The sequence below is a fragment of the Neopsephotus bourkii genome, unplaced genomic scaffold (genome assembly GCF_033783945.1).
Source record: "Neopsephotus bourkii isolate Nb327-2 ecotype Australia unplaced genomic scaffold, CSIRO-AGI_Nbou_v1 NB_719, whole genome shotgun sequence".
In the NCBI taxonomy this organism is placed as follows: Eukaryota; Metazoa; Chordata; class Aves; order Psittaciformes; family Psittacidae; genus Neopsephotus; species Neopsephotus bourkii.
In genome coordinates, this window is record NW_026901218.1 from 2363014 (window position 1) to 2382079 (window position 19066).

The following is a 19066-nucleotide window of genomic DNA, read 5'->3' on the forward strand; positions in this document are numbered from 1 at the left end:
GCCTTTCTCTGTTACCTTTAAAATATTGATATGTCTGCCATGATACTGCTTTCATCTCACTTGGCATTATGGTTTTCTTTGAAGGGTTACAACAAAGCAAAAGCCTACATTGCTACCCAGGGACCTTTAAAATCTACCTTTGAAGATTTCTGGAGGATGATTTGGGAACAAAATACTGGAATCATTGTCATGATCACAAACCTTGTTGAAAAAGGAAGAGTAAGAGATTTTCTAGTTTACTAGCAGTTGCTTCTTACCACATTCCCGAATCATGGGGGCAGAATTTGGTTTTAATGGTTTGGGATACGATATATATTGATGTATAATATATACCTAACAGAACAGAAGGATACATAGCTAGCCATGATTTTCCTTCTTTAACAAACTCTAAATACAAATGTAAAGCAACAGCTCAAAGCCTCAGCCAACCCACCCAACTATGTCTTTGTTCAGAGGAAATGCGATCAGTACTGGCCATCAGAGAACAGCGAGGAGTATGGGAACATCATCGTCACGCTGAAGAGCACAAACATTCATGCCTGCTACACTGTGCGCCGCTTCACAGTCAGGAACACAAAGCTGAGAAAGGTGGGTAAAGCCTTCAGTGTTCTCACCCAGAGGCCTTCTGGCTTGTGTAGGATGCAAGGCACACAGGAGGAAAACTCAGCGTTTGCATAGGCAACTTAAAGTATCGGGTGGATGGGAAATAAGTAAGCAAAGCCAGGATTACAAGGAACCTGGTGAAAGGTTTAACCTGTATTTCTTTTTCTGAAGTTCACTGCTGCTTTTGTGTCACAGTCATTGCTGTTACTACCTGTTCCCACATGGATTTTTCCTTGAACTCTGTCTCCACCTAGCAGGAGGCAGAGCTGCAGATTTCTTTTGTTAGAATCCAGCAGTTTTTCAGCTGAGCACTGAGTCTCTTTGCATGCTTCTCATCCCAAATCTTTCTGTTCTTTCTGTGCACACTTTGCACTCAGGGTCAGAAAGGAAACCCCAAAGGGCGGCAGAACGAGAGGACGGTCATTCAGTATCACTACACCCAGTGGCCTGACATGGGTGTGCCGGAGTACGCTCTGCCCGTGCTGACCTTTGTTAGGAGATCCTCTGCAGCCAGAACCCCAGACATGGGACCAGTGGTGGTGCACTGCAGGTATGATGGGTGTGAGTGACTACTTCATGGCAAGCATACTTAGTGCACAGCAGGTGCTCTTACACACCAGCTAAGACAAACACAGGCTGGAGCAACCTTGGTGGCCCAGAATAGCAGCAGTTTAGTACAGGGTGGATGTCTGTATGGCTTCTTCCAGCCAGTACCAGTAACAACAGCAGTGGAGACAGGGGCAAGTGTTGGGGCAGGTGAAATCCAAGACCATGGTAGCCCATCCTGATTGTCCTGGCCTGCAAGCCCAGATTTGGTGGCACGGCTGTGATGGCTTCTTTTATATTCATCCTCATCATGCAGCACAGAGATACCCACAGAAGCAATACGTAACTGGTAAAATTCCCAGAAAATGAAGTATTTTGTTGAGAAACTTTCATGGTTGGGGCTAACAGAAAAATGAAAGCCTGTGAACAGGAATATTTGCTTAGTTCTGCTGTTGTGATCATTTACTTTCATCTGGCTGTATTATATGGTTTCTCTTATGTTTTTTTATAGTGCTGGTGTTGGCAGAACTGGTACCTACATTGTGATAGACAGTATGCTGCAACAGATAAAAGACAAAAGCACAGTAAATGTCCTGGGTTTCCTGAAACATATCAGGACACAGCGCAACTACCTCGTCCAGACAGAGGTAAAAATTAAAGCAGGCTTGAATTTAAAGCCATATCCATTTTATGCTGTAATCAAAAAGAAAACATTTTTCTATTACATCCCTATAAAAATTTAATATACCACTGGCACTTTTTGCTCTGGAATGTCTCTCTTCTTATAGACCAAACACTTCAGATTTGATTTTTGACTTAGAGTTGTACGTGTGACACTTTTAAATGTTTATTCTGGAGTTGGCCATGCTTGCATAGGTGCCTTGTTTTGCACATCCTTCCTTTAGTGTGCTCTACCCCTTGGTTAAAGCCAGCTGTTTAGTTTATTCCAAGTGCCTACATGACATGCTTGTTTTTCTAGGAGCAGTACATTTTTATTCATGATGCCTTGTTGGAAGCCATCCTTGGGAAGGAGACTGAAGTATGTGCAAACCAGCTGCATATTTATGTTAACAGCATCCTCATACCTGGCATAGGAGGGAAGACGCGACTAGAGAAACAGTTCAAGGTATCACTGCCATCCAGAAGGACTTAATTTCCCTACTATCTTTTGTGTGGTCTGTCGTCAACTGTCAGTTGTCATAGATAAGGAACCAAATCAGAACACTTGATTACCAGCTTCAGAAGTTTTGTCCTTCACAGTCTTAGCTAACACTGCTGGACATGAGTATTAAAACTCTTGAAGGCAGAAGTGAGCAGAAGGGCATGGACACTGTTTTGGAGTGTGCTGCTAGTCTCCCTGGTCCCACAGGGGCTTGGATGTTCCTGAGGCTGTGGTTAGCTTGGCTGAAAGTCTTCTTCCAATCTATGGCTCTCCTGCATATATGTGGAGAAGGACATGAAATGAGGTTCTTCGCAGCTGTGGCTGCCCCATCGCTGGCAGTGCTCAAGGCCAGGTTGGACAGGGCTTAGAGCAACCTGCTGTAGAGGAAGGTGTTCCTGCCCATGACAGGGGGTGTGGAACCAAATGATCTTTAAGGTCCTTTCCAGCCCAAACCAGTCTGTGATTCTATTATGTTATGAAAAATGCTTTAAGACCAGGAAACACAATAGGCCTTTCTCGTTGCTATTAACTGTGCTTGCTGCTTTTCCCTGCTATGTCATATCTGATTTCATCCTGGCCTAATTTATTTTTTGCTCAGATATCCTATTTGAAACCTAAGATTTTCTGATTACATTTTATTTGAATGCCTTTAAAAATATTTTGTGAGACTGTGTATCATAAGATTATACACGACATCTGTTTTCACAGCTAAACTCACTCAATAACTACCCAAGGAACTGAAACCGTTAAATTATACCAGGTGCCAAGCTACTCAAAAACCAAACAGGCTCTTCTCCAAATTCACTCATAGAAATCACGGTACTTCTCCATCAGTCAAGACATTCCAGATGCTTAATTACTAAATTAAAGAAACAAGTGCAAGCGCAAGCAATACACACACAAAATGCAGCAGGAGAAAAGGATTTCTTATTAAAAAAATTATATGTATAAATATCATTATGTGCATCTAGATGATATGTATAAGGATAAACGTACACATATAAAATGTACTCATTAAGGTGTCTTCTGATGACTTGTGGCAAACTTTCAGTACCTTGAGTGCCAATTTCAGAAATTACTTTCTCTACCAACGTTGCGCAGGTATTTAGAAACCCCATAACTTCTAATGAGGCCTGTGCCAGTACACAGATGAGTTGAGTGCTCTCTTGTTTAGAGTGCATTTGAAACTGGGACGTGACCAGCAGCAATTATTAGATCTTTCTCTCACTTCTGCTGCTGACACAGAGCTGGCAGAAAATGGCTTGTGCTCATGCCCTGGTACAGTGGTTTACATTCAACCACCTTAGAGTAAAATTATGCTGAGTAATGAGTTGCTAATGCAGGAAATGAAAAAGCCACCTTCGCTCTCTTTGCGCTGGTAGAAGCTGGGTGAATATTCAAATAGAATCTGCCTCCCTGATGTCTTTTTTGGTGCCTTTAAGCAGCTCAGAATGAACTTGGCAGACCAGAGGATGTAACCCATGGCATCCCTCAGATCTTTGGTGGGTTCCCCAAAGACCTGGCAGAAAAAGAGATTCTGCAGGAATGATCTGGCTTTTATTTTGGGAGAAGACATAGGGGTTTTGTTCTATTTTTCTAGCTCTTCTTCCTTGAGAACTGCTTCTGATTGAACATACCTGCCAGTCTATGAAATATACTCTTAAAGATACCTAAATGTAGTGTTCAGTGAAAATACATTTTAATGGAACTTCATTTTCAGGATGTTTCGATGCTGAGAGCTGCAGAAATCTTTTTATCCATTAAACATGTTGTATGAAAAGGATGATTTCCATTGGCATCTTGAGTAGTTTAAACAAGTTTAACAATGTAGTTTATTCTTCTACTAATGCATTTTCACAGGAGTTAGCAAAGAAACCTCCTGTCTCCATTTAGAGCACTGTGAGGACTGACTTACTAGTTCATTCTTTTTCAGCTGGTTACACAGTGTAATGCAAAATACGTGGAATGCTTCAGTGCTCAGAAAGACTGCAACAAAGAGAAGAACAGGAACTCATCAGTTGTGCCATGTAAGATCACATCTTTGGTTTGATTACTGCCTAACATAACTTTTTGTACTGAATTCTCCTGGTTTTATGCATGAAAAGGCATAGCCACTAGGAAGGAGAAATGTAATCTTTTGTTCAGGCCAGGCTGTCTTGTCTTTCAGAATTGCCCTGATGAAACTGAACAAAAGAAAATAGTGACAGTGTCAGACAGATGTACTGTCCAAGTGAAATGTTAATTTGAAGTGCTTAAGAATTTGAATTATTAGGTAGGGGATAAAGCTATGGAATACTGAGAGAATTACTTTGATATTGCTCTCAGCTCAGGTGAGATCTCCCAGTGTGATTGGCACAAGTTGTTTGTAATTCAGCTACTACACTCGATTTCTGCCTCTGAGCCTTCCCCAGATATGAGGGTATTTAGTGCCCAAGGACACAATCTCACAGTCATTAATATGGACTCTCTGCATGGTTGCCAGGCAGTATGAGCAAACCAAGCGTGGGCACAACGTCATTGCCTTCACATTACCAAGGGCATACAGGACAGATGATAGCCAAGCTAGGGAGCCTACAGGGATGCTGGAGAGGGGCTCTTCATCAGAAGCTGTAGCAATAGGACAGGGGGTAATGTGTTTAAACTTAAACAAGGGAAGTTCAGGTTAGATATAAGGAAGAAATTCTTTACTGTAAGCGTGGTGAGGCACTGGAATGGGTTGCCCAAGGAAGCTGTGAATGCCCCATCCCTGGCTGTGTTCAAGGCCAGGCTGGATGGAGTCTTGAGTGCCATGGTTTAGTGTGAGGTGTCATTGCCCATGGCAGGGGGTTTGGAACTGGATGATCTTAAGGTCCCTTCCAACCCAAACCATTGTGTGATTCTATAGGCTTAGCACAAAGTAATAATGGCACAGACATGGAGTTTGTTAATTGAAAGGAAAGTCATCAGGATCTATCTTAAACCCAAATGTGAATGGGGCAGAAGTAATCTATATGGCTTTGCACTGCGTATCCTGTTGCTCCAGTGATTTCAGTTTGGCACTTGGGGCCTGTCAGTTGGTTTGAGGATGTTGTTGAATCCAGCCCTCAAACATGGAGATGTATAGCTCTGCTGAAGAACACACTCACACTTCTGGGTGGTTAGCCATTAGGGAAGGGTTTTATCTCTGGAGGTTCTCTCACCCTCCAGCTGGGAGGAGTGAATGATGGTGGTGCTGCGGAGTGATAGGGAAAACAAAGTAAATCAGCTGGGTTTGTGTGCTGCTGGAGACAAATGGAACACTATAGTCAAGAATTACCTGAAATTCCCTGTTATCACTGCATATACTGTTATTTGGTAATTCAGCCTGCTGTGAAAATCTTTGCTATAGTAAAATTTGATTCCTGAAATTACTTTGTCCTTGTGGGAATATTGTGCAACATTCTCTTTTATATCCTGTGTTAGCAGGCAATGCTTTAAGTCAGTTAAAGTGCTGGCCTGCTCCTGTGGGAGATGGGAGCTGCATGCTGTTTGGTTTGTTAACATCTGAGAAATTCTTACTTTCTGCATTGTGCCATGACCAGATTTTGATCTTTTTTGTTTTTACCTTTCCTTTTTCTTTCTGTTTCATTTTAATCTTACAGCTGAGCGTGCTAGAGTGGGCTTGGCACCACTGCCTGGAATGAAGGGAACAGATTACATTAATGCCTCTTATATCATGGTGAGGAAGCCAACACCTAATTACAAAGTAAAATCAATTCTAAGGTGCTAAATGCCAGATGCCTGTAATTGTCTTAATTCTGTATGTAATGGCTGTGTATTAACAGATGAGATTTTAACACCTTCCCCATAATGTAGAGCTATTAGCTGTGTTTTATTAAAGATTGTTGCCTAAAAAAATTAAATACTAGGTGGAATGTGTATTTCTGTAAGATAGAGTCAGATAAATAGTGGGATTTAGAGTAAATGAAAACATCAGGGACTCTGCAGAACAGAAATGGAATTATAAAATTATAGCATGTGTGAAAATGTTGTGGCATAAAATGGAATAGGGTCATTATGTGTCCCCAGAGATTAAATTAATGCTTTAAAAGTGTTGAAAGTAGTAAGTAACCATGTGGTTTGTTTTGCTGCAAAAGGGCTACTACAGGAGTAACGAGTTCATCATAACCCAACATCCACTGCCACATACGACTAAAGATTTCTGGCGAATGATCTGGGACCACAATGCACAGATCATTGTCATGCTGCCGGACAACCAGAGCCTGGTGAGTTAAACTGTACCTCCCTGCACGGTGGTGCAGCCAGTTTTTGAGTTACCTTCTCAAACTCACTATAGCCTGTTATAAAAAGACAGGTTTGAGACGTGGGGCTTGATTTTTGCTCTCCCTTTCTGCACTGACCCCTGGGAAAGACATCTTGATCTGGATGGATCACAGTGCTCACATTCAGCCCACTGGTGATGACAGCCTCTTAGAGGCCAGGCTGGTCTAGTGGAAGGTGTCCCAGTCCATGGCAGGGGGGTTGGAATTAGATGAGCTTTAAGGTCCCTTCCAACACGAACCATTCCATGATTCTATGAAAGCTCCTGGGGGCTGCCTGGATGGAGGATGCAAGACACCGATGTTACCGAGTGGCCAGGGCCATGGGTAAGGACTTTGGGAGGAGCAGAAATACAAAGCAGGGGCAGTAGAATAGTTGCTTGTTTTCCCAGGGGCTTAAAGCTGAGGCCATGCAAGACTTGCCTATGCAAGGTTACAAATGCTATTTTTGATGAAAGTGAAAAGCAAACATATATGTTAATTTAAGTGGAAATAACGAGACAGAGGGAGACAGAATAAGGAGACCCAGGTGAAATGCTAATCACTACTTCCAGATTTACTAGCACATCTCAAGAGAGCGTGTTGAAAAAGAACTAAACAGTCCTTTTTTTCATGTATGCGTCACTGAGGTGAATAGATGGTTATAGACGAGAATGGAAAAGAAACCACCTTCATTACAGCAGGAAAATAGCAGTCATGAGGGGCTACTAAAGAGGCAGCAGTCAATATGCTTCCTGCGTGCTTTGCGATGAAAGGGACTGCAGGCACTGGAAGCAAAGAGCCTTCAGAGCAATCAGATCAAATCAGAAAGCACTAATGGGATGAAAGTGTGTCAGGTGGAAATGAAGAGGCTGATCTTGTCTTTACAAGTATATGGAATAGCTCTGCAGAACAGTAGTGATTAAAGGGTAAAGGAGGAATGCCGGATTCAGCCACATCCCTTGCAAGGATGCCCGGTCCCTTCTTTCATCTCCACTGTTCCCAAGGTGGAGGCTGGCCTGCGGGGCAGTGGAACCCATGTGTTTGCTTGGTGGTTAGCATGGCTTGTGTTGGCTGGCACAGGACTGAGACAGTGGCAAGGTGCTGAACGTGTAATGCCAAGGGACAAGGTGATAATGCAAGCTACTTTCTGCATAAAGACCTGTCACTTTCTCAGCCATATTACATTGCTTGTTGGCACTTCTGCTTATTTAGGGCAGATTGTCAAGGTACTCAGAGGACTTAGGGCCCCGAGTCCCATTTTCAGAATAAACATTTAAGGCCCAAATCTCAACAGTATCTTGCATATCACGTGCACTGAGTCTCCAGGCCCACAGAAAGAAGCCTGGTTTTGGAGATGTGCTCAGGGGTGCAGCAGGGTGAAGTAGGTTCGTAGTTTATGTTTTCTCACAAGTTTAACATGGGTTATTCAGACACAAGCATGCAGTGCTGTACATGCTGCCAGAGCAGCTTCTGTGCTTACACTGCAGGGACGATAGGCTCCTAAAGCCAGGAGGAGAAACAGGCTTTGCAGGTGTGTGGTGACAGAGCCTAATTTCCTTTCACAGAATTCAGTTTTTTCTTAAAGAAAAGCTTTGAAAATCTGTCCTCTACATCCTGTCAATCAGGCTACTGCAGCACTGAGCTTCCTGCACCATTCACAGTCTCACTGAGGTTTTACAGTGTCCCTTCAGGAGAGGAGTTTTTCTGAGGACCTTGCATTAAGTTAAGCCAGCGTTTTTTTCAAGGCTAAGAACATTTGGGTTTCTTCCTTTCTCCTCCCTCCTCCCCTTGGTCCTAAAAAGTCAAGCACTGCAAAAGTGTCCATCAGTCTTCTGCTAGACCTAGCCCACAGACCTTGAGTTTTGGATTAGACCACAATAAACACAAATTAACATTAATAAGCAATTAATCTTTAAAGGTCAGTGACGTTTTTTTCTAAAGAGGTATCTGACTTTCATGCAAAACTGTGTAGACAGGAGGTAATAAAACCTGGGATACAATATAAAGGTTCAATATGACTGAGCTAAGATAACCATTTCCCTATGAAACCAATTAAAAAGTAGACATTACCTGTTTGGACACACAGAGGAAGGATGTGGCAGCTGTAACAGTAAATCTGTTTTAGACAGAGGTGGTTTTTAAAGGTCAGCTGCTGATCATATCTACTTATCAAACCAATTTTTTGATCCACTGGATTTTTCAGACACACACAAGGTGTCTGGAAGGCTGTAGTTGTGTGTTGTGTCATTCCTTCAGGCAGAAGATGAGTTTGTGTACTGGCCAAGTCGCGAGGAGTCCATGAACTGTGAGGCCTTTACTGTGACCCTTATCAGCAAAGACAGACTGTGCCTCTCTAACGAAGAGCAAATTATCATCCATGACTTTATCCTTGAAGCAACCCAGGTAAAATAAACCTCCAAATGTGGGTCTTGGCTTTTCACCCAAATGTTACTGGTGTCCTTTAAATGTGGAAGAAGAGTTCAGAAACAGTTTTGAAGATGATTTACTGGTAAATGCATGTGCATGCATGTTGCTCACAGGGGAGAGATATTCTCGTTGGCGCTTTCTCCATTTCACTTCTACTTCCAGGTAGATTCTTCTAGCTAGGAAGACCATAGTATTAACTGTTTGTCGTATTTGAAAGTGTAAACACTGGTTTTTACATTTTGAAATTACACAAGTAGATTTAATTATTCTTTGTAAAGGACAACCACGGTTTATTGTCCTATTTTTGCTTATAAAATTCAGGTTATATTTATAAACTTATAAACTTATAGTTTATTTTTGGGGGTTCTTATTTAAGGGATTTTATGTAAGGACACTGGTTTTGAGCTGTAAACCTGCCTCTAGTCTGCTGTCCGAATTGTGGCTGGATTTTGCTGCAAAACATCACTTTGCAAGCCCTTTAAAATTTGAATTCCTGGTTGCTCTTCACTTGGTTGACTTTGGAGCTACAGGGGCTCAGAGAGATTTATGTGGATATAAGCCCTGAACTCAAATACAAAATAATTTCTTAACTAAACATTTTGTTAGGGTTGCATGATTTTAGGGCATTCACTGTTACAGAGATGCTACAGCCTTGTGTCTGTTGTCTTCCTTCTATATAGACTGTGTGGAAGCAGAAGGTATCTCTTCAGTTTGTAGTGAGGCTCTTCCCTCTTTCTACCTGCAGTAGGTAACTGTGAAACTAAAGTAACTAATGCCCGGGCTGGTTTCTCATTGCAGGATGACTATGTTCTGGAAGTCCGCCACTTTCAGTGTCCTAAATGGCCAAACCCAGATGCTCCCATAAGCAGTACCTTTGAACTTATCAATGTAATCAAGGAAGAGGCCTTAACAAGGGATGGCCCCACCATAGTTCATGATGAGTATGTCATCTCTTTTCTCCCATTTATGTGCAGATTGTACAAGGAGTTACTCAGCTCTAGGATATTTGTTAGGACTGATACCCATTCTTGCATGGAGTGAATGGGGTTTATTGGTCTAGAGAAGGAACAGAATATTTAGACTTACCGGGGTGAGTTCCCAGTTGGCATCTGAGGCTAAATACACTTTGCTTAGTGTAGTTTTTAAGTTCGTCATACTTTCAGGCGGACTCAGAAAGTGAGGATGTGTTTGCTTTGTATTTTGGGTTCTTCTGCACCTGGAAGTATCCTGTACGAATCCTACAGCTTGTTTCAGAACCCAGCAGAGCTCTGGTTTAGATAAGGCCCGATATGGGCTTATGGAAGCCAGTTTCAGAGTAGCCTGAGCTCCTGTCTAACAGCTCAGGTTTAATGTGCTGTGTAAGATGGAACAAGCTCTGCTCAGCTGTGTCTTAGGGTCAGCAGAGGAAGTATCTCATGACAAAGGACCCAGGTGTTTAGAGAGCAGATTTATTCTCCCTCCTTCTCCTTCCCCATAACCCTCTAAGGGGCCCATATGGCGCCAAGTGGGAGGGCAGGAACCTGCTAACACAAGGCCAGCATGCCTGAGCACTTCTCTCCTTTTGTAGTGCAGGGGTGAGCATTGTCTTGCCAGCTATGCTTGAATGCCCAATTATAAAGAATGCTAAATATTGCATTGCATATTACTACTTTGCATGCATTACGGAGCTGCAAAATACCATTACAGTGAAGCCGGAGCCTGAATCCAACAGGATCTCATTGAAAGGGCTGTTTTCCTGGTGGCCAGAGCACTTCCTGGAGTCATTCTGCCCTTAAAAACCTAAGGAAGCCCAATTTCTGATACTGCTTGAGTTGCCCTTGGAGTGAACATTGAGCCAGCATCAATGGCTGCTATACCTGCACCTCCCTGTGCTCCAGTCCATTAGACCTTGCTACAGAACAGAATTACTGGGAAAGTCTGGGAACTCTTTACCTTCTGTGCGAAAACATTGCTGTTGCTGAAAGAGCTTTTGCTTCACATCAGGGTGTTGCTGCTGCAACAGGTTTTTCTCCCACCACCTCCTGCTTTGCTAATGCACTGTGTAAGCTCTGTTGCCTTTTGCCAGCACTGATTAATTCCAGGCTAGTTTTAATATTCATGCTTTGGGTAGTCTGAGGTTTTGCTACTCTTGCAGTATTTAAGATTATGTTTTACAGAATTAGAACCATTATTGATTTGGGCATTTCATGCTAGACACCAAAAAAAAATAAATCAAAATCACATTTCCAACAATGCTGAGTCATTCTTTCTGTAAATTGCTTTTTTGGTTTATTTGTCGTATTCAATGATTTTATTTTTAAGCCTAACACATAATGTGGATTCTGCTTTTCACTGGAGCCTAAGCAAATGGAGCTGAAAATGAAAATTTCCCTTTACTACATGCAGCAACTATATCACATAATCCGCTAATAATTACAACTGCAGATTAATTCCAAATACATGAATTTGCAGACACTAACTCCATGTGGTATTTAGGAAGTACATGGTGGGGTGAACTTAATAACAACATTTCAAGGAAGTTCAGATATTCCAACTCAAGTCAGATGTCAAGATTTTTAAATACAACTGCCCATATGTAAGCAAATAGATCTGCTGCATAATTTTCTGTGAGAAAAGCCTTCAGATTGTGGGGAGCTGGAGGTTATCAGCCCAAGTAAAAACGAGTCCATTGAACTCTCAGAGGCATTTAAGTTGCGTCTCATCAGGCACATACACTGGCCACCTCGTCCACTCTCCCTGTAGATGATAAGTCGCACCCAGCTATATGGTTCTGATGCTTCTCCTATAGACTTGTCATCAAATACAGCACATCTGTTGTCATCTGATTTGTTTCCATTTGTAAGCAAATTGAGTTTGCAAACATCATGTAAAGTTAAGTCAGCATTATGTCTTGATTTCGACAGGAATGCTGTAAAAGCTCCTAGTGGTGATCTTACTATACAAGACGGCATTGCAGCACTTGCTGATTATTTAAGTTCTCATATACAGCTAACTCTCCAAACAGTTTACAGAGCAAGTCAGCACCAATGTCCCCTTTTACAGGTGGGACATTTAGACATAGACTTGCTCAAAGTCACAGAGCAGACCCATGGCACAGCCAGGATTCGGTCTCCTGAGTACTGGGAGAGCAGAGGAGGGCTGAGGCTCCTCAGAAGCAGTTACGAGCCCCTGTTGCTTAGAATCCTTTCTGCCTGCAGCTGCACATATGGTTCAAGCATACCCATAGATACAGCAGCAGTAAGGTTTCTACCTGACCAGTATCTCAAGGACGCAGTGAGTTGTGCTCCTGATGCATAACCATTGCTCAGGTTCTTACCAAATGACAGCACAGCTCAACTCTTCAGAATCCATAATGTCTCTTGGGTGCCCAGCTCAGAGATGTTGTCTTTGCCAATGAATCAGACCTAAGGAATACTTTGAGATGTGCCCCATTTACTTGTGAGCACCTCATATCCGTGTTAGCTTTCTGTAATTGTGAGATGTGGAGGAAAAGGCAAAGTCTCATTTCTTTCTAATCATTTCTGTTTTGCTTGAGCTCCTACTAATGAATTTAAAATACGCTCAACTGTAATGCAGATGCTTTCAGGACATGTGGCATGTGAGAACTGATTTCAGTGTTATAGTCTCCAGTGTTATAGGCTGGGTATTTTTAAATCGCTCACATTCTTCTGCTGATACACTTCTTTGTATTGAATACTGCAGATACCCTGAGATGACTGGTGTACCATCAAATTTCTCTCCTATAAATTAAAATTGCTAAGAATCAGCTAGTATAAAACAAGCATTTAATAGAGACAGAGATGAGCTACAGTAATCACATAAGACTGTATCACCATTTTCATGGCTCTGTGTTAGCGCCCCCGGTCTGTTTCTGAGTAACTTCCTCCTTCGGTGTGGTTTTTCAGGTACGGCGCTGTGTCAGCGGGAACGCTATGTGCCCTTACCACTCTGTCCCAGCAACTGGAGAACGAAAATGCTGTCGATGTGTTCCAGGTGGCAAAAATGATAAATCTTATGCGGCCTGGAGTATTTACAGACATTGTAAGTCTTTAAATGGAATGTAAATGGCTAGTTTACAAGGTTTTCATCTGTGACCAAAAGCATGAACTAAAACACACACTGTGTATGCTGTCAAGCCCTACAGCTTCTACTACCAAGCAGAATTTGCATTTGAGCTTTTTATTTTGTAAGTTGTTTTCTGTGACCCTGAAGCCAACACTGTAAGTCTCTGATTTGCAGTTAAGCTTATTTCTCATACAGTTAGGGGGCTGCTGTACAGGCAGCCCTAGCAGAGAAAGACCTTTCAGCTTCTCATCATTCCCCTGCCAGCCCTGTAAGTTAAGCTGTGGTATTTAAACAACATGAAGGGATGCAGCAGAGCAGCTAGGACTGCAGGGAGGTGATAAAGCGTCAACACTGGTTCTCTTCACTCACTGTGCAGTGAGAGCAGCACCCTTGCCTCAGTGTGCATGGCCCTGTGGTACCAGGGAACAACCTGGGGCTGGGCCTCTGGTCTCAGGTGTTGTCCTAGCCTCCTGTAGTGTTTAATACCAGAAATTATATTAAATAATTATATAAGAAATTATATTATTTACCAGAAATAATATCATCTACCCAAAGCTGGACTTTTGGGTTCACAAGGTTAAACTAGATGAACAGAGGTGATTGCTCTCTAAGTCGTCTTCTTTGCTACACGTATGCTTCTGGTAATGAATATCCATGACCTTCCCTGGAAATGCCACATTTAAGTGCCATTTGTATACATGTGCTTAAATAACTTGTTCTTTCTTTTCCAGGAACAGTACCAGTTTCTTTATAAGGCAATGCTAAGCTTGGTCAGCACTAAGGAAAATGGAAATGGTCCCATGACACTGGACAAAAATGGTGCTGTGATGGCCAGTGACGAATCTGATCCTGCAGAAAGCATGGAGTCTCTTGTCTAATTGGAAACCTGAAAAGGCACTTAATTTGTAGAACTTCTGAAGACTGAGTGAACTTTTTTGAGGCCTTTTTTGCCAGACTCTAGGTTATACAATAACCCAATTACTTTTTTACACTGATAAAAGTTTTGATATTTATTTTTTGCCATTTTATGTCTTAATGGTATCCTACTGAGCATTTGCACCTCTGTTTATTTCACGCAGTGAAACACAATTTTATCTAGTTTGCACTATATGATCAGTGTTACTGCCTATAATATTCTAATCCAAGACAAGCCCTGATGTGACATTCCATGACAGCAACCATACGCTTTTTTCTGTTTCATTTAAATGCAGTGAAGTTTTGCTAATGACAGTGACCCTTGAATCTTAAATCTTGAATGCTAGGCCAGATGGATTCTTTCTACAACAGATACTGAACCCCTTCATATCATATTTATTCCTTTAATGATCATGTCACAGTTTTGGTGTTCTTCATTCCAGTGGAGCGGATGAGCAGTGTTCATCCTACAGAAGTTGGCAGGTGATGATTAGCTGCAGTGAAGGTGTAGTAGCCTTGTGGAGCTGAAACAATTATTTCTCTATTGTTTCAAATTGCTGGTTTGTCCACTTTAGAGGCCTAATAGTTGCTTCACATGGAGTATATAAATTACCTACAATATAATTATAAATTAGATGCAGTTCATATATGGGACTCAGTGACAGGTTTTGATTTTACAATTTCAAAGCTTACCCATGTATTCAGAAATACATCGGGTTTAGCTTTTTAACCAGCCCTGTGATGGGAAAGTGTTTTAGTTTTATTCTCATCAGAGCCAATCCAGTGAGAAACCTACTCCAACCCCCAGTCAGACCTGTTTTCAGCTATATTGAAGGTAGCAATATTTTACAGTACTAAGCTATTCAATATTTTAAACACATTAATTTCCTTACTATTTCTTGACTATGACCTCACACCTAATGGTATGTTACATGATGACAGGCGTTTCTTAATTTCATAACTGTTAGATGCCATTTTTACAGGTGTGTAATTTTCATACTTTAGTGCTAAAACATAAAGTACTGATCCATATTTACTGGTGAAGCAAACTAATAAAAAACAACTACCTATAAAGTTACATTCGCCCTCTTTTTTTTTTGCCAGACTAATTCTTTTAGCACAAACCAAGCTTACTGTGTTATCCCTCCCACACCAATGAAGTGGTTTCCCCCAGATTCCATAAATAATTGAATTATTGTTTGGAGCATTTAAGTTTACGTCCTCACTGGCTCCCTTTTCCTGCGTATTTGGTCACAGTTCAGCAAAGTCCATCCCTGTTTTACAGGATTAAGTAAGCACATACTTAATTCTCCTGAAAATTAAAGCTAATGGTGTCCTTCATAGTTCAGCTGAGTAGGGAGGGGTGACTGAATCTGCCTTGAAAAGAAGGAACTATGTTGTTTCAACCATCCTGACATTTGGTATACAGCTAAAGGCACTATCCCTTATCTATGGCATTAGTTTCTTTACTTCTAGATTTCAACTGCACAAAACATGCATTGGAATTTTTCAGGACTTGTCAAAATGTTACAGCATGTTTTTTTCTTTTCATTTAAATGTAAGCCCATTAATTTCTGCCAGTCCAGCCTTGCTGAAATACTGCCATTGGGCAAGGCTCTGTGATTTTCACCCACAAGGAAGCTGAAAGTGAACTGCTTAATATTGAGAGTAGGTATTTTGGTTCAGAACCTCCCAAGGTACAACCCTAATGCGGCCTCACTGAGAGCAGAGGAGCTATGCCAGCTGGTATGTGCTAACATCTGGCCTTCTGTTTTTAACAATGGGAAGATTTTCTAGAATAGATACGCTTGATTAACACCAAAGTAATACAGAATTCATCAGCAAGCTTTTACAGTCACCTTTTACTTCTCAGTTCGAACCCCCCCTCCATACAAGCGATCCAAGTAACTGCTAATGCTGAACAGTGCAGTATAGCTGTGATTTCAGTAAGGAAATCCTATGTCCAGCAACAGCTAAAAAATGTCTCAAAACAGTGCTTTGTAGATTGCACCCCTTTGCACTGGGACAGCTCAGCCCCAAGGAGCGAATTAGCTAACGTCTGGTAGGTGTTACGGCTGCCTCTCCAGTCACTACCTCCCAGTAAAGAGAATGGTTGAAGTAAGTTTCCATGTACTGCTGCTGCAAGGTGTTGCTGAGTGGTCTGTTGGCCAGGGTGCATCAGGGTAAGAGGTTGGGACCCCCCTTTTGTGCCCCCAGCAGTGATCCTGGCACCAGGCAATTCCAATTGGCTGCACAAAGGGACTCTGATGAGTTGGATCAGTTCAGTCTGAAGTATTTAAGTTCCCGTTGAGGTGTAGGGAGAAGTTAAGAATTCAAACCCTGACAAGAGGGAAGCGACACAAAGATTATGGCAGGCATCAAGAGGGTTGGATTTGTTCAGTACTTTCAGCTGATTACTTTTCATTTCAGTGACATGATGGAAGATAACTGTGGTTCGTGACGCACTGCCTGAATATCCTTGGTTCAATCCCTTACCTTCTCAAAGCTTTCAAAAATCAATGCAAGAAGGCTGCAGGGGTTGAACTTTGGTAGATGCTTTGGAAATCCATGCATTTGCATTGGCATTTTCCCACACCTGAAATACTTGCTTGGAGTTTCATCTATGGGGAAATAATGTTCTATGAGTTCTCCATGGGTTTTTCTGTTAAGGGGACTCAAGCTGTATGTTAAGAGCTGCGCTGTCAGGAAACCAATAGATGGTAGTGATGCATTAGGCTTGAAGTGTATGAAACTAGGAATTGCTTGTGAAGGTCAGGATTAAGAGAGTGGAAGAGCCAAATCTATCCTACTGGAAGTAGGTGCATGGATTTGCATTCTTTCTATGGGACTCAGAAGGAGTGTATGGTCAGAGAGGTGCTTTCAGAGCTCTGCTGAGATGCTCTTGTGAGTGTGTGGCCGAAGTCCCACTCTACAGCCTTGCTTTTGCCACACCAGCCCCTTTCACTCCCCACTTTAACCACTTGTTGGAATTCAGTCAGGATGGCTTTCAAGCATCACAACTTCCCAGCCTGCAAATTAAGAGAACCAAGTATATCCCATTGCTATGAAATGTGTTCCTCAGCACCAGCCCTGAGAAGTAAGGACATAAAGGACTGAAGTGCACATCCATATGTGTGTCTACATTTAGAAATACTGTATCTCCATGTCTTGCACATGTACTGTGACTGCAGAACATGTGAAAGACAGACGATTTCTGTGCATTGAGCCCATAAGAGCAGGCAAGCTTTCCAAGAGGAAATGCTTGGAAAGCTGCTGTGTCATCTGAGCATCTAAAATGGGTGACAGTCTCAGCTGAATGCCCCATACTACAGACACAGGGTGTGGGTAGGAGGAAGGTCTGGGGGAGCTGATTCTTCTGCAGGACCAAGGTGTAAAGAATGTTGATTTTAAACATCATTTGTCCTTAGTATTTCACAGTGTCTGTTTCCAATATTAATACAGGAACAGGAAAAAGCAAAAATTGGAAACCCTGAAGCTAATTCTGTGTGTGACTGTTGCTGTGCTGTGAGTCTGTTCTAGGTTAGTGGAATCATTTACAGGATCTTCAAAATTTCAGTTGTTTTTCCAGTTTCTGACTGCTTGAATTGCTTGAACCCTGAGGGATATATTGGAACATTAGGAGAAGAATCTTTATGACACAGCACAACTGCCTTCTTACCAATCCTTTTGGTTTTAAGCTGATGTATTTTATTTAAAAGCTAAAAAACACAGATATTGATTCTACCAAAGATACATAACTACTAATTCTCAGCAAAACAAAACCAACTTAATTTCAAAATAAAGAAATGAAATGTAGTTGTCTTAAAAGATTTAGCAGTCTTTCTCAAATCCATGTCCTTGGACTTCAGATCTTTTGTTCTGAAGTTTATGTTCAAACGGTGCCAGTGAATTTTTATGTGAAGGGAAAATGCCTATTTGTTAACCCACTGCATTGCTTTGCTTCTTTTCCTTTTCTTTTTTGCCACAGAAGTAATTCCACTCTTACTGTTACCCCTTTGCTCTTCTTCTCTTTGTTGCCATTCTAACAATGTGAACCACATTGGCTTTACTTATCAGAGGAGAAGGAATGCAAACATAATGAAAGAGAAGGAACTGTAACGGAGAGATTTGGCCTCTACTTTGTCTTAGCTGTTTAAACTGTTTTTAGTGTTTTTGTTAACTCTTTGCAAAAGGAAGCGTTTTCTACAGAGGATAATTAATTTCAAGCAAAATGTCTTGAGTTTTACGAATAAAACGTCTCCAAAAGAGGAGACGAGTCAATTTTATACAACGTCACAACTCTCCAACATTTGGGGTAGTGACTCTTTGTGTTGTGTTTAGGACATTTGAAACTAGCGTGCAGCCATTGTTTCTAAAGACCGAAGCATTCACGTGTACTCCTCGTTTCTTTTCTCCTTCATTTTTAAAAGAGCAAAGTCATTAAAACTGTAAATATTTTGTTGCTTGGATATAAGCATCTTCTGGGAACTTTGTATCTATGGTATATAATCATAGAATTTTATATTTTCATATAAAGCTAATTTTTTTCTAGTTTCACCTCCTCCCTAGTTCTGTGGTGGTTATGTGAATACATACCTTCTGTGTACCCAGGTAGTGAGACACCATCAGCACACTCCAAACAAGGTTTCCACACACATCATTCCTTTGGGGCAGTGATTGTGACAAGTTGGGGTTTAGTTTTATTTTGATTCCATTGTCAGTGTGTGCAATAGGAATTAGACTTTAGCCAGTCACTGGATACGTTTGTCTCATTGATCCATTCAGAAGAAACAAAAGCAAATGTGGTGTTTGGTTTGGGGACAGGGTGGGAGGGAGTGTTTTGAGGGAGATTTTTTTGGTTCGTTCTGGTTTGGTTTTTGTTTGGGGGTTTTTTGTAACTTGAAGAATCTTTTTTTTTTTTGTTATGTTAAACTATATCAAATCATTCTATTATAGTGTTATTTAATATGTAAATTGTATTGCTATACATAAAATAAAGTATGGTTTTTGATGTATTTACAGACTTCTTCCTTATTTGCATCAGATACACACACAGAACAGATGCACA

The 19066-nt window shown here is 41.5% G+C and overlaps 1 protein-coding gene across 3 annotated transcripts in view; it reads left to right on the top strand.

The window, feature by feature from the left end:
* Window positions 1-15076, top strand: part of PTPRG (protein tyrosine phosphatase receptor type G) — a 404332-nt gene extending 389256 nt beyond the window's left edge. For all 3 annotated transcript variants that reach the window (XM_061354220.1, XM_061354222.1, XM_061354221.1), the window contains exons 19-30: window positions 85-219; window positions 454-588; window positions 981-1153; window positions 1661-1796; window positions 2129-2275; window positions 4245-4338; window positions 5932-6008; window positions 6427-6555; window positions 8848-8994; window positions 9817-9959; window positions 12924-13059; window positions 13815-15076. In XM_061354220.1, the coding sequence (XP_061210204.1) occupies window positions 85-219; window positions 454-588; window positions 981-1153; window positions 1661-1796; window positions 2129-2275; window positions 4245-4338; window positions 5932-6008; window positions 6427-6555; window positions 8848-8994; window positions 9817-9959; window positions 12924-13059; window positions 13815-13961 (1599 nt within the window). In that variant the 3' untranslated portion in view covers window positions 13962-15076. The remainder of the gene's footprint in view (window positions 1-84; window positions 220-453; window positions 589-980; window positions 1154-1660; window positions 1797-2128; window positions 2276-4244; window positions 4339-5931; window positions 6009-6426; window positions 6556-8847; window positions 8995-9816; window positions 9960-12923; window positions 13060-13814) is intronic.
* Window positions 15077-19066: the final 3990 nt, after the last annotated feature.